Source organism: Balaenoptera acutorostrata, chromosome 6 (genome assembly GCF_949987535.1).
Source record: "Balaenoptera acutorostrata chromosome 6, mBalAcu1.1, whole genome shotgun sequence".
NCBI classification, from domain to species: Eukaryota; Metazoa; Chordata; class Mammalia; order Artiodactyla; family Balaenopteridae; genus Balaenoptera; species Balaenoptera acutorostrata.
In genome coordinates, this window is record NC_080069.1 from 23,972,543 (window position 1) to 23,986,697 (window position 14,155).

General features: G+C 37.6%; 1 protein-coding gene across 1 annotated transcript in view; it reads right to left on the bottom strand.

Annotated features, from left to right (window-relative positions):
* Window positions 1-3,908: 3,908 nt before the first annotated feature.
* LOC130708398 (V-type proton ATPase subunit B, brain isoform-like) overlaps window positions 3,909-14,155 on the bottom strand; it is a 60,762-nt gene continuing 50,515 nt past the window's right edge. The window contains 9 exon segments of the mRNA XM_057548343.1: window positions 3,909-4,119; window positions 6,062-6,191; window positions 7,035-7,139; window positions 8,417-8,499; window positions 10,295-10,445; window positions 12,047-12,170; window positions 12,818-12,915; window positions 13,294-13,395; window positions 13,731-13,875. Of these exon segments, the coding sequence (XP_057404326.1) occupies window positions 3,980-4,119; window positions 6,062-6,191; window positions 7,035-7,139; window positions 8,417-8,499; window positions 10,295-10,445; window positions 12,047-12,170; window positions 12,818-12,915; window positions 13,294-13,395; window positions 13,731-13,875 (1,078 nt within the window). The 3' untranslated portion in view covers window positions 3,909-3,979.

A 14,155-nucleotide genomic window follows, 5' to 3' on the forward strand; every position in this document is an offset into this window, starting at 1 on the left:
GATAGTGCGAAGGTCCGCACACCGCGATGAAGAGTGGCGCCCGCTTGCCGCAACTAGAGAAAGCCCTCGCACAGAAACGAAGACCCAACACAACCATAAAAAAAAAAAAAAAAAATGCAAACCTTAAAAAAAAAATTAAAAAAAAAAAACAAAAAACTTCACTCCAGTGATATTTGAAGAACCTCTATAAAATAACTAAACAAACACAATCGCATTTTATTCCACTGTGTCCACAGTCTAAGCTTTAAATTGTATAAAAATGAGAACAAGAAGTAGAATGCCTCCAAACATTTGGAAATTAAGATGCACACTTCTAAATAATCCATGGTTAAAGAGGAATTTCAAGGAAAATTTTTAAGATAAATAGAACTGAGTGAAAATGAAAATACAACACATAAAATGTGGAAGGATCCAGATAAAACACTATTAAGAGGGAAACGAATGGCACTAAATGCTTATAATAGAAAAGAGGGAAGGTCTCAGATCAATAATCTAAGCTTTCACACACGGAAACGGGAAAAAAATTGCACAATAAAATCAACACATGAAGAAGGAAGCAAATAACAATACACTCTGATCAACTGGAGTCTATTCTCGGAACACAAGCTTGGTTTACTATTCAAAAATCATCAGCGTAATTTGCCATATTAATAGATTGAAGAAGAAAATCTACATGGCCACATCAATTAATGAAGAAAAAGCATTTGATGAACTTCAACACACATTCATGTCAGAAACTCTCAGAAATCAAGGAATAGAAGAGCTCTACTTCAACCCAGTAAAGAATATCTACAAAAAACCGACAGTGAACATCATACTTAATGGTGAGAGAATGAATGTTTTCCTCCTAAATTCAAAAGAAGGCCAGAATGTCCTCTTTCATCTCTCCTTTTCAACTTAGTACTGTAGGTACTAGCCAGTGCAGCATGGCAAGAAAAAGAAAGAAAGACACACAGATTAGAAAGGAAGAAATATTACTGTCCATACTCATGGATAGCATGACTGTCTGCATAGAAAATCCCAAGAAATCTCTAAGAAGCAATTAATAAGTGGCAATTATTTTAACAAAGTCTCAGGATACAAGATCAACACAAAAACATTAGTCATATTTCCAAATATTAACAATGAACAACTGGAAACCAAAACTAAAAACACAATGCCGGGGCTTCCCTGGTGGCGCAGTGGTTGAGAATCTGCCTGCCAATGCAGGGGACACGGGTTTGAGCCCTGGTCTGGGAAGATCCCACATGCCGTGGAGCAACTAGGCCCATGAGCCACAACTACTGAGCCTGTGCGTCTGGAGCCTGTGCTCTGCAACAAGAGAGGCCGCGACAGTGAGAGGCCCGCACACCGTGATGAAGAGTGGCCCCCAGTCGCCACAACTAGAGAAAGCCCTCGCACAGAAACGAAGACCCAACACAGACAAAAATAAAAAAAGAAAAATTAAAAAAAAAAACAACAACACAATGCCATACACAATGCTTCCAAAACATGAAATATTTGATTATAAATATTTTAATAGAGGATCTGTATGATACAACCAAACAAGACCTAAATCAATGGAGAGACATATCGCATTCATGGATTGGAAGACTCAACATAATAAAAGGTCAACTTCCAACAGAATTTTTTTGTCAACATGGACAAGCTTATTCTAAAATGTATGAACAAAAGGTAAAGGCAAAGGAACCAGAATAAGTAAAACAATTTTGAGAAAGCAGAATATAGTTAGAGGATATTAAGACCTACTGTAAAGCTATAAGTAAGACAGTGTGGTATTGGTGGAAGGATAGATACATGGTTCAATGAATAGGATAGAGAATACAGAAATAGACACATGCCAATACAACAAACTGTTTTTTTTTACATAAGTTAAAAAGCGATATAAAAAGCAAAATCTCTAGTCCTTATAATAACCCGAAAAGGAACACAAATCTGTTAAATGACTAAGCAAGACCATACAGTTAGTGGCAGCACCAGAATCAGAACACAGGTCTACCTACTCTTGCTATGACTGAGCCTCTTCCTCTCCATCTCCTAAATGTCACTCTGAGTTGAAGAGGGGAAAGAAATGGGAGGCCACCGTGATGCCACATCCCTGTGCTTTAACCAGTATGTTTCCTTTATATACTGGACCATCTAGTTCAGATTTTATTTGAAGCAAGTTTTGGCTTGCTTCAGTATGTATTTCATTTTCTATTTATTACCCCCTTTCATTCATGGCAGACAGGCTCTAGAGGTCCTGAGAATGTCTGAAACAAAGAATGCTAGAAAACACCTTAGTAACTCTCGAAAATGCTAAGTGGACCCTGAATCAAAACTTCAAGTTTCAGAGAACTTACAGCCACTAACGATCTGCAAAACAAACAAATAAACAAACAAACAACCCCACACCCTAGCAACTCTCAAACTTGGATCAAACTATAATATGTTGGAAGAGGTATTACTGAAAAGAGCTTGAAAGGGAAGCCTAAAAGGCAGAGAGTACAGAACATGGGCCATGTCCCTGTAAAGGGGACATGGTTCATAATATTGTGAATCAAGGGGCTGGTTCACAATACTGGTTATGATGTTCAAAACTGTCAATCAAAGAGAGGTGCATTATTATATATTTGCTTGTTGCTATTGCTTTTCTGATTAGAAGATACAGAGTCACTTTAGGTAACTTCCATTTAATTTAATATTTATCTTCATTTTATATCCAGGTCATATTTTCTACATCAAAATATAATCATGCTGACTCCCCCCACCCCCTACACCCTCAGAGAAAAAAAGTGAAGAACTTTCCACAACTTGAAAGAAAGATGGAATGCACAGAGAAGTTGCTACTGCACCCAAGTAACAAAGAACACAGAGAGACCAAACAGTAGACATGTCAGAAGTGCACAGAAGACAGCTCAGGGCTCGCAGCAGGAAGGAGGAGGAATTAAAAGACTAAAGCTTTTAAATGCTATCACTTGTGCCACAAGATTACCCTGAAAAGGCAGATAGGTCAAAAAGCAGGACCAAATAGGGGATTTTCCAAAGGCTGCTATCTAACAGAGTTTAAAATATCCATAGATTATATATATATAAAAAAGATTCCATACACAGAAGAGCTTTCTCTTCCCCACCTTGCCTTTAGCATCCGGTCAACACTTTAGAAACTTAAAACCACTGTTAGCATGTCCGAATGTAGAACCGATATAGGTTTTTTCTTTCTTAAAAAATTGTATCCCAACTCTTTCCAACCAAGAATTCTATTAATTATTTTCATTATAATTCCTCTGCATGGAAACCCAGTAAGGGATCATCAAGACAGGGCATCTCACTACTATCAGATCAATGCCAGTTGGGCAAAAGCTGCATGATTCTGTGTGACTCAGAGGGAGGGAGAACAGTAAGACACAGGAGTTGAAACTTATCCGCACCAAAGAGGAAAAGGAAACTCCTTTTCTAACCTATTCATTAAATAGGAAACAGCAGGGGGACAGGAAAAGCCATCTGCTTAGAGCAGACCCAGAGGCACACCAAAGTCTGAAAACAAGCGCTCAGGAAAGCGTCTCGGCTCGGAGAGGAAGCGTCTTTCAGACCCTATCTTGTCCCTAGTTTGGAGATCAAAGCATTGTAACTTCAGACAGTGATACTCTGGAGGGGGTGGACAGGGAAGGTCTGAGAGACCCAAATAATGAGGACACTAGGCAGCTAACTACACCACTACGTACAAATACACACATCAGTAAGAAAACCTCACCTCCAACCCTCAGCTACTTTAAACAAAGCACTGCAGTTCCAGGTTTTCGGAACAGGGGATATTTTAAAGTCTGTTAGCAGTTTAAAACATTGCAACACTGGCACAATATGTTACCTATTCTTTGTTTTTAATTACAGGGTAACACAGTAAACTCCAGCACAAAGGTGGGGATGGGGGAGTGCAAGAGGAATAAAGAAAACAGAACCAGTATTTCACAAGAGCATCGAGCCAGCGATGAAGTAGCAGCTAATGCTTTGCAGAGTCTCGAGGGTAGAATTCGCTCAAGGTGCTCTGAGGGATTCTCTTCAGCATTTCTTTGGGGAAGATTCGGAGCAGTTGCCAGCCAATGTCCAAAGTCTCATAGACAGTGCGGTTTTCGTAAGGACCTTACAAAAAATTGAGATTAGATGAATAAAGGCCAAGTACTTCCAACTTATCAGCGTTATTCAAAATTTACTGTTATGGGTCTAGCACTGTGAGCGTGAAGTATAAAAAAGAGACACAAAGCAGTCAGGTCTCCCAGGACTGGATGTGACCAAATGTGGAAATGAGGGTCTAGACAGTAAGTACCCCTGGGAATCAGAGAAAAGGGAGAAAGCCCGCAGGCGAGACGTTGGGCGCGTGCGTGCGTGCATGCGTGCGTCCATGTGTGTGTTTAACAACGGGTGGGATCTAAAAACACTCCACGGAATAATGGAAACTAGACCCAGAGTTTTGTCCAGAGAGTAGTGAGAAAAGCAGTTTCCCAGCAACACAGGCTGACCTGAAGGAGGCTAGTACAGATACTTAGAAGGCCTTAAATGCCAATGAAGCACCTGAATAGGTCCACGTGAAAGTTTTCAAACTTGCTATTGCTATTATTATTTTTAATAGCAGAATCATTCTTATCCTGCAAATAAATCTCATTTTTTTAACTAAGGAGTTAGAGTGGCTAGAGTTCTGCATTCTTTTCTCTACCAGAATAATTTTTATCTTTTTAAGATATTAAGGTTCTGCATAATTTTTTTTTTTTTTTAGAAAACCCAACAATCATATGTTCTGGGGATTTTAATGGTACTTAAAAAATGTATCACACAAATAGAAAAGTGCACAAATCCTAAGTGTGCAGCTGATGCATTATTCCAAAATAAACACATCGTTTGTAAGTATCACTGAGGTCAAAAATAGAGTTTACCAGCATTAGCAGGGGTGGTAGGGAAGAGACCAAACAAAACAGCTTGAAAGCCCTACACATGCTATGTAATAAAAACCATTATAGACTTTTTAACAGAAGGACAATCAATAAAATTAATACTAAATTTACCCCGGCAATGGCACATAGAGAGTCAGGGAGACTGGTGAAGATGCTGGCACTAACGGCCAAGGATGATGGGACAAAGGTCTGGACTAGGTCTTGGGACACAAAGAGTGGTCAGAGATCAGCAGCTTCAACATCGCCCAGGAACTTGTCAAAATACAGGCTCTCTGGCCCCACCCACACCTACCGAATCACAATCTGCACTTCAACAAGATCCCTGGTACATTCAAAAGCATATTCAACTTTGAGAAACACTGGCCTAAGTTTTTTTAATAGGAATGAAAAGAGAACAGGATAAGATGTTTCAAAGGAGAACAATGCAAATTAGCAAATATTTGATGACTGGAGAATAAATGAAGAGGCTTAAGAATGCCCAATTCCTGAGCTTGGGCTAACTAGGGTAATGGTCATGCCAGAGGTAGACAGAAATTGAAAAGGGAATTGCTAGGCAGGTGGTCAGTTGGGAAAAGACTTTGGTTCTCACCACGCTGAGCCAGAGAGGATGGCGGCATAAACACAGGCTTCCTAGCTGGAGATGTGGGATTAGAGCTTCAGAAAGAGGGTAAAGGCTCATACATAGCAAGTTAGTCATCAGCATAGGGGAAAAAAAGCACAGAAAGAACAGGTAATTAAGCCTTTGGGAACATTAACAATTAAGAAGCAGGAAGATAAGAAATCAGGAGGATGAAAACAGAGGGACTGGGAAAGTCCAAAACCCCCAAAGCCAGAGGAGAGCATTGCAGAGAGGTTAAGAGCGAGGAGAAGTGGCAATGGAGGTAGGAGAGCAGAAGGCCGGTTGTAAGGAAGATAAAAAATAAGACAGGAGCTAAATAAATGGATAAAGAAATTGAAGGTAGAGGGGAAGGAACCAGAGGGCTAAGAACGAAGACATGGCAGGCAGCTGGAAGAACCTCTTCTCTAATCAGAAGGAAAATTGTATGGAGATCAATGTAAATTCTCTCAGACTAGGAAAGAAGTCCTCAAAACTACATATGATGCTGTTTCTATTCATAGGAAAATAGTAATCTTACCCTGAGCAATGAAGTTCCTCCCAAACTTCTGCAGAAATTCCAAGTAAAGCACATCATCTGAGGTAAGGGCTTCTTCTCCAACTACGGCTTTCATGGCCTGCACATCCTTACCAATAGCATAGCATGCATACTAAAGAGAAAAAAAGGTTTACATGAATCTTTATAAATGGTAACGGTACTCTGGGCATTATAAGTGTATTGCTGTAGCTATCTTCACAGTATTTCACATTATTTCCAAACATAATTCACATATGCAAGTATTGGAAAGACTTTATTATACAGCAGTCTCACTAAGGAAGGAGTCTTCAGGCATGCAATACATAGACATTACTAACACTCTACAAAAAATACACTCCCTCAATATATCAATGAGCTTCCATTTTGTAGAGCATTTAAAAATCACAACTTACACAATAGGAGAAATACATCTCTAAATTCTATTCAAAAAAAATATCTGGGTTATCAGTAGGTTTATTTATCATTTCTACTTTAAGGTCAAATGTATTTTTCTTTAATTATGCTTGGTATACAATCTCAGGACTATAGAAACCAAGAATTTCATAGAATATACACGGCTGTATCCCTTAGCGTTCTGGTGATTGCCTAATATGTTAAACAAAAAATTAGTTAGAATAGTCTTTCAGAAATACTCTATAATAAAGGTTACTAATAAAAACTTAATCGTCTTATGACTTTTTTATTTAAAAACTACCTCATACAGCATTAGAGGTGGGTTTCAAGCATGTGATCTTTAATCTTTGTCATGAGCAGTTATCCTTATGAAAAAGACTGTTTGGCTCTAATGAATGTTTCTGTATTCCAGTATTCTATATTATATATTCTATATTAAAATTCTGCTTTGATGGGGGGAGAAGAAAAGTGATATGGAAGAAAGACAAGAGGTATAAGACAGCAGCATGAACTGAGAAAGTATTCATTTCTTTAAACACAATCCTGGAGAAAACACACGTACCAGCTGGTTAGATACATCGGCGTGATCCTTTCTGGTCATACCTTCTCCAGTAGCAGACTTCATTCACCGAGACAACGAGGGCAGCACATTAATAGGCGGGTAAATCTTGGGTAAAAGGGGAAGGGGGAAAATATTATATTTAAGTACAAAATTCAAGCTTTACTGGTAGTAAAGGAGGATTTTGAAACTCATTTTTATTGCTTAAATTGCATAAAACTGCTACATGTGTTTCCTAGATGATTCCTAATATCTCTTCCTGGTAAGAAAAGGAAGTAAGAAACATTTTACAGGTTAAGATTTCTTTTTGAGAATCAAATCCAAAAAGTAAAATCTACAAAACAGTACAAGATTCTATTAAAAAACTGAATTTTCAACATCTGCCTACAATATCAAATCCAAATGGTCTTCTGAACTCTGACTCACAAAATCACACATAAAAAGATTAACAATAATTTCACCTAAAAGCTGATATCAGAAGCTGGCATCTACTAAAGAACCAATAAAAAATCTGTTTTTGATTATTCAGTCATAAAAAAGAATGAAATCTTGCTGTTTGCAACATCATGGATGGACCTTTAGGGCACTATGCTAAGTGAAATAAGCCAGACAGAAAAAGATAAATACCATATCATCTCACATATATGGGACCTTAAAAAACAAACAAAAAAATGTCAAGCTCACAGATAGAGAACAGACTGGTGGCTGCCTGAGGCGGGGGATGAGTGAGCCGAATGGGTGAGGGAGGTTAAAAGGTACAAACTTCCAGTTATAAAATGAGTAAGTCATGGGGATGGGACTTTCACAGCATGGTGACTATGTACGTTAATAATACTGTATTGCATATTTAAAGGTAGCTAGAAGAGTGGCTCTTCAAAATTCTCATCACAAGAAAAAAAGTGTTGTAACTATGTGAGGTGGTGGATGTTAAGTGGACTTATTGTGGTGATCACTCTGCAACATATACAAACAGCAAATCATGACATTGTACACCCGCGACCAATGTAATGTTACGTCAATCATACCTCAATTAAAAAAATTTTAACAATAAAAGACAAAGAAAAAACTCTGAAAAATCTGTTCTTGTATTAATAACAAAAGTGGTAGATTATACCGTTATGGAACAGAAGACCCAAAAAAGTTCTTTGAACAACTCACTCCATTTTAAGGCATAATAAAGAAAGTGGAAATTTAATTCTTAATTCTGGCACACTTTTCCACACCAGGATTTTAGTATTACAGAAATGACAATTTTATAGCCATATTAAAAACAATTCAATTTGATATTTTCTAAATAAATAATTCCTAAGAGCAAAGTCAGAGTCACTAAAGAATAACTGAAGAATAGATCTGTAGGCTTAGAGCATCATTCAACTCTCAAATACCTGTCTGTTGTGTAGCTGTCTGTCCACATAGATCTGCCCCTCTGTAATATATCCAGTCAAGTCAGGGATGGGGTGAGTGATATCTACCAGAGAAAGACACCTGATGTTAGTTAAAGTGTCCATCTCATATAAACAAAACCACAGGAAGTCAATCTGCACTACTTAAAACAGTGCTATAGAAAATAGTTTCCTGTGATGATGGAAAAGTGCTTTATCTGTGCTGTCCAATATGGCAGCCACTGGTCAAATGTGGCTACTGAACATGTGAAATGCGGCTAATGTGACTGAAAAACTTTATTTCAAGCTTTATCTGATTTTAATAAACTTTAGAACTTAAACAGCCAAATGTGGCTAGAGGTTACCGTATTGGCCAGTCTCACTTATCTGGTTGCAGCACAGTTAGACATGTGTTGGCACAAGTTAAATTAGCTATCTTCATAAAAAGTACTATTTCTCCTAGTTATGCTCTCTCTCCCCCAAATATAAAGTTCCATTTTAAACACAAAGTTCATTTGCAGAGATTTGCCAATTTGATGTACACTGAGAGAACATTCTCAGTCCATAAGCTATCCCAGAGGGATACACAACATTTCAACATGGAAAATACGGAGAGGCTCAACAAGTTAAGCAACACTACACAGGCAGCACCACGCAGGTCCTACAGAGCAAGACATCTCTAAGTCTGTTAAATTACAGAGAGTAATTTTGTAGCTACTTCCTTGGAACAAATCATTTTCACATCAGAGGTAGTATTCAGACTGCCTGGGTTTTTTTGGTTTGTTTTTTTTTAAATTTATTAATTTATTTACTTTTGGCTGTGTTGGGTCTTCGTTGCTGCGCAACGGCTTTCACTTGTTGCGGTGAGAGGGGGTGGGGGGGCTACTCTTCATTGCGGTGCGCGGGCTTCTCGTGGTGGCTTCTCTTGTTGTGGAGCACAGGCTCTAGGCGTGCGGGCTTCAGTAGTTGTGGCGCACGGGCTCAGTAGTTGTGGCGCACAGGCTTAGTTGCTCTGCGGCATGTGGGATCTTCCCGGACCAGGGCTGGAACCCGTGTCCCCTGCATTGGCAGGCGGATTCTTAACCACTGTGCCACCAGGGAAGCCCCTGCCTGGGTTCTAAAGCCGCCACTTCCTAACTGTGACACTGTACCTCCCTGTGCCTCACACGAGAGCATCTAAAAAGTCGCTATGAAGATCAAATGAGTCAAAACTTACAAAACACTTAGAACAGTGCTCAGTTATAATGAGTTATTACTGTTTCTGAAAATAGTTTGAAAAAGTGTTTTTAAAAGACTGAGATAAAGACAAAAAGACACTAACATAAGGGGAATGCTGCAAGTCTCACCCGGGAGCTGCTGGGCATACCTCCAGGCAGGCACTGCACTGTGCACTTACACACACATGATAAAACCAAGTAATTTTTAGCAAGTCTTTGATGATCGTTCTATCTCTAGAGTCTCGTGGCATTTACCATTTGTGCTCCGTATCTGGCACTTTGGCTACCTTAAATTACTGATGCACAGACATTTAAAAAATATCCAACTAGAATGAGAGGCTTACATTAAGTAGAGCCCATACATTTTTTAAAATTTTGTTTCTTTCATCTAGACCAGTGTCCTGCAAATAGTAGACACTAAATACTAGCTAATAAATAAAAATTAAAAATTAAAATTACAAGAAAATTTTTCTACAAAAGAATAATAATTATGGGTAGTTTTGAAATGAAAAATTTTATTAGAAACAAATCACTAGGTAAGGTAAACTTCTGGAGGATAAACTCTCAAAAGAATTTCAACTCAAAAAGATAGATGTTCTTCTCTCTTCAAATCAAAGTCCTTACAACGATTAGGGATGCTATAATCCAAAGACCCAAAACTTACCATCGTTAGGCATGGTGAGAATAGGAATTTGAGTAATAGAGCCATTTCTACCTTCCACTCTACCAGCGCGTTCATATAGTGTGGCTAAATGTGTATACATGTAACCTGGGAAATCTCGTCGACCAGGAACCTCTTCCCTGGCTGCTGAAACCTGACAGTGAGTCAAGGAGAACAGTATCACATACCAGAAAATGAAAATTAAAGCTTGGTTAGAAAACATTTGTTTGAACATGCCAAATTACAAAGTTGGAAATATCATCTTATTCGTTTTAAATATCACCTCTAGAAACGATTTAGAAAAATCTAGCGACATAAATTCAGATTATTCTGCAACAAAAATGTTGACAATTGGGGACCAGAAGCTTTTTTGCTAAAATCATACTGTCATAACACAAATCTTCAAATAGCTGGCTAGAAGAAAATCTGCTTGCAATTTTATAAATCAAAGGTAGTACATTTTAAAACTAAGAGAACATTCTCAGTTCACAAGGTTTCCTTCATGTTATGGATCTTGCCAGATTTACATAAGCTAATCCTGAAAAGATCAAAAGGGAAGGAAATACATATATCAGAAATCATCTGATGCACTTTACATACATTATTTAATTTAATCCTCATAACAACCCTATGAGGAAGTTAATGTTATTAACCCCAACTTACAACCGCAATCAAGGGCCAGATGATTTCCCTGGATCACCGCACAAGACAAGAATAGTAATAGATGGTCTTTCTCTTAGAGACATGCACACTAGAATATATGCATACATTTTAATCTACAGCCAACAAGAACTGTGAGTCATTGAGCCCAACTTCTAACTGCTACTTTGGTTCCTCCAAGAGTATGCTCCAGCAGTGCTACTCAAAGCGTGGCCTGCCTGCAGACCAGCTTTTATCAATGTGAAAGGAGATAATGCAGAAAGCAAGATAAACATATAGAAAACTTTAGTGGCGATTTGATAGAATAATTGTCTGTCGAATCTAATAATACTAACAAAAGGGTTTGTAAATTGTTTTTTTTTTTAATTTTCACTTTTCTAATACTTATTTTTACTGCCTTTTAGAAAAGTATCTGTGATGGATGGGAGAAAAGAAGTCCTTCGATGAAAAAGCACTGTAGCCGAGTGAGATATGATGATGGATCTTAGGGAATCTTAAGCTAGATATTTATAAAGCCTGTCTCTTCAGAAGTCTTCTTCCCTTTTTTGCACACTTAAAAGAGCAAGTCACTCAAAATTTCAGTAACTTGCATTAGAACAAACACCCCACACTTCTGGATGGTAACTGCTAGAATCTTATATTGTTTCTAAATAATCACTGAGTTTTCTGAAGGCAAAAAAAGTTCTGAAGAGGGTTCTGCCACAGTATAGTCTTTACTTATGTAAATAAATAAAAACTTACATCATTAAAAATGGAATTCTTGAAAAGGGCTAAAAACTGACAGTCTGGACAGAGACAGAACTACCTGGGAGAGTAACTGATTAAATAGCTTGCATCATTTACTCTCTCTAAGAATCCAGTCTTAACCAATGGAGACAGTGAGAGTATGATAAATAGGCTAATAATTTAAATCTTGTCCTCTAATCATTTCAACTAGGTTGACAAAAGTAATATTTTCTTTTCTGATTAATTAAGGTATTCTACTACTATATGAGCAATGCATTTTAAAAAACATGATTTTAAAAAAAATGAAAACTTGCAGAGGGACAAGATAACCCTGACAAGATAATCCATTTTAATTAAGAAAAAAATTACCTCTCGAAGTGCTTCAGCATAAGAACTCATGTCTGTTAGGATAACCAATACACGTTTCTCACACTGATAGGCCAGGAAGTCGGCCGTGGTTAGAGCCAAGCGAGGAGTGATAATTCGCTCAATACTGAAATGAAACATTAAGTCCTACGTCACTCAAACAAAAAGGCCAAAAAAACCACAAAATGATTCCAGAAATAATAGTACAGTCTCCCTTTTAAAGTTTCACATAAATTGAGGGAGGTTAAGCAATTATTACTTTAAAAGTTCTTAAGTAAGGCAGAGTTCTTTTATGCATTTACATAATAAGAATTACTTAGTGCTACACAGCTAAATTGATTTATTTTATAAATGCCCCATAATTTCTCAGAACTATATAGTTCTCAAAACTGAGCAAGAAAGGAAGAGAGAGAGAAGGAGAAAGGGATGAAAGAAGTAGGGGCCAGATTTTGCAGGTAAGAGGAAAAGGTCATTTATTGAGTATGGACTGCGTGCTGGGTAACTTACACTATTATCTCATTTCATATGCACAACAACTCTGAGACAAGTATTATTTATCACATTTTATGAAAGAAGACACTGAGCTTCACAGCCTAAGTGACTTACCCAAAACCAAATAACTTGCAAGAAGCAGAGCTGGAATTTAAATACCGTTATCTCATACCTAGGCCTGTGCAGCTTTCACTCTAATGTTCTACCTCCTTAGTGTAAGGTGACATTTTTGACCAGAAGGCTGCATGAATAGGGGGAAAACAGCTCTATTTGTTTACTTACGTTGGGTCGTTAGCCAAGTTCAAAAAGAGGCAGACGTTGTCCATTGAGCCATTTTCTTCAAAGTCAGGTTTGAAGAACCGGGCAGTTTCCATGTTTACCTAAATGGCAATGACTTCATCAGTGCTGGGAGAAGAAAAATTCTCAATATTTCTTTCTTTCTTCCCCCCCCCCCCCAATATTTATTTCTGATGAAGGCCAAGCTATAGATCTGCACTGCTCCTTCTTTTAAAGGTTCAAGTACCCCCAAAACGTTCACAAAAGCCAACAGAGTAAACAGCTTGCTTTGGGCACAAAGGGAATTATTTTTACATTCCACAGTCAAATGCTAAATACTAATCCATGGTTTGCCCAAAATGCCAACTTGCAACTTCTCTGCCTAGAGATAAATCGAATAATATATGTGTAGTTTTCTACATTGTTCTAAGAACACAAGCACTTTTACATTTCATACTAAAACAGAAAAAGATAATACTTACACCCATAGCAGCAAATACAATCGCAAAATTTTCCTCACTGTAGTCCACTACATCTTTGGATTTTTTTACCAAACCAGCCTGGCGACAGATTTGAGCTGCAATCTGATGAGGAGTACAAAAGAACCAAGTTAAAATCTAAAATAATATTTCTACAACAAAATAACTTTTACCCTAAACTTTGGGGAACTGTAATCATAAATGAAACTGGGTTGTCTTAAAGGGCTTTACCCAATGAAACTATTTTGTAATTTTTGCAGATTCCTAAGAGTAAGCAAGAAGTCAGATATGTGTAGATAAAGAGTCAATGTAATTGGATTATATAAACAGTAACATTGGGCATTTACCTTGAAAATCCTATATTTGGTTTCTCACTAAGAGTGAAGCACTCGGAAATTCTTTCTCCTTAAATTTCATACCAAACAGATTCTAGGTCTCACCGCATTGTGCGGTAAGCCAGCAGCAGAGAAGATAGGAATTTTCTGCCCCCTAGCAATACTGTTCATGCCAACTATGGCCGAAATGCCGGTCTGAATCATCTCCTCTGGATAGATCCGACACTGAGGATTGATTGGCTGGCCTAATGCATTTCCAAAAGGGAAAATTTTAATATGTCTCTACATTAAGACTACAACCATATAAAGCATATAAAGCATTTCTTTCTACTCTTAAAAAATCAGTTATTTTTGAAATCTGAAACTGTTTAAATATTCTTTTCCATTAATCTTTTGTAGATTCACAAATTATATGGTAGTAAAGTGAAATGTAAGGTATAGCAAATAAGAGAGAAATCCTAATTTCAAAGCCAGTATGGCTTTTACATCTCAGATATATCCTGGTGATATTTTACAATAAATAAAATATA